Below are 1679 nucleotides of genomic sequence, written 5' to 3'. Positions count from 1 at the left end.
AGAGCTCTCCTCAAAACAAAGAACATCTGGGTTCAAGTTCCATTGCAAACATAGCCTGTTTAGGAGACCTTAGGTAAGTCCTTTGGCTTTATTGTCATCTCTGTAATTCTATGAACTACAGGTCTTTATGTTGCTCAACTTTACGTTGTGTCCCTAAGTATATCCTGGATGCAGAAATTGAGCCCAAGGAAGGTTATGTGATTTGCTTAACCAGGAATTGGTAGAATCAGAACCATAAGCAAACTTTCTGATAAAGAATTCTATGCTCTTTTCATCACATCACATTGCTGTTGGTGCAAGTAGAGAATGGAGGAACTGGCTTCACTTATCTTACACTTGAGAAGTACAATTGCAAATTTGTCAAAGAATCCAGGTTGCCTGGATCACCCAAACCAGGAGAATGTCTCATAGTCACAAATAAAGGCTTGGTTTCCTGGTGAGGATCATCCTCAGGGCTCCTTTTATGTCTTTGTTCCTTAGGCTGTAGATGAAAGGATTGAGCATTGGAGTGACCACAGTGTACATCACAGCTGCGGCTGTGTCCTGTTGGACTGTGTGGGTGGATGTGGGGCTAAAATAGACTCCAATGATTGTCCCATAGAACAGAGAAACTACAGTAAGATGGGAGCCACAGGTGGAGAAAGCTTTCCACTTTCCTGCAGTAGATGGGATCCTTAGCACAGTCACAAAAATTTGAGCATAGGAGATAAGGATGCCAATGAAGGAAATGATAATTGTTAGTGCCCCAATTGTGTTGACCATCAGGTTATTAATGAAGGTGTCTGAGCATGCCAACTTCAACAAGGGACTGAGGTCACAGAAAAAATGAGGAATTTCACTGTGACCACAGAATGAAAGATGGGTCAGTAGAATGGTATTTATCAGAGCATTGACAGAGGCCCAAAACCAGGATGCAACTATGAGAAGGCCACAGACCTTTGGAGTGATGATCATGGAATAATGTAGTGGGGTACAGATAGCCACATAACGGTCATAAGCCATGGCAGTGAGAATGATACAATCTATCACCCCAAAGAAAATGAAGAAGAATACTTGTGTTAGACACCCAGCATAAGGAATTGTTTTGTTTCCAGATACATGATTTGCCAGCATCTTGGGGATAGTTGTAGAGGTGAAACAGATGTCACCCAGTGACAAATTGCTAAGGAAGAAGTACATGGGAGTGTGGAGGCATGAACTGGTCCTAATGGCCAGAATGATGAGCAGATTCCCTAGACCTGTGATCAGGTACATAAGAAGAAACAAGAAGAACAGGAGCCTCTGCTGCTCAGGCTGGTCTGAAAGTCCCAGGAGGATGAACTCAGAGACTCCAGACTGATTTCCTCTTTCCATGGTTCTGTTGGGGGAAGTACACATGGAATAGAGATGAAATAAGAATTTAAAGATTTAGCACATTTATGGTCTCATGGATGAGATATCAATTTTAATACATTGTTTTAAACTATGTATCAAGTTAGTATGTTGTATTTAATTACACCGACTCAATTGAATAGAGGTGAACTGATACTTAATTCTTTTGCCCCAGTAAAGTATAATCTCCTGGAGGATGGATATGGTTTAGTTTTTGTCTTTGTATCCTCAGACCCAAGTACAATGGCTGGCACATAAAAGAATAGTTTAATAAATGCTTTTTATTGGATTGATTGTTTCCTGACAGT

General features: G+C 40.9%; 1 protein-coding gene across 1 annotated transcript; it reads right to left on the bottom strand.

Annotated features, from left to right (window-relative positions):
• Positions 1–411: 411 nt before the first annotated feature.
• Positions 412–1353, bottom strand: LOC141497489 (olfactory receptor 1f45-like). Its single transcript, XM_074200142.1, has one exon. The coding sequence runs from the start codon at positions 1351–1353 to the stop codon at positions 412–414; it is 942 nt and encodes a 313-aa protein (XP_074056243.1).
• Positions 1354–1679: the final 326 nt, after the last annotated feature.

The sequence above is a fragment of the Macrotis lagotis genome, chromosome X (assembly GCF_037893015.1).
Source record: "Macrotis lagotis isolate mMagLag1 chromosome X, bilby.v1.9.chrom.fasta, whole genome shotgun sequence".
In the NCBI taxonomy this organism is placed as follows: Eukaryota; Metazoa; Chordata; class Mammalia; order Peramelemorphia; family Peramelidae; genus Macrotis; species Macrotis lagotis.
Note: the sequence above shows the minus strand (reverse complement) of the source record. Positions and strands in the feature narration are given on the sequence as shown.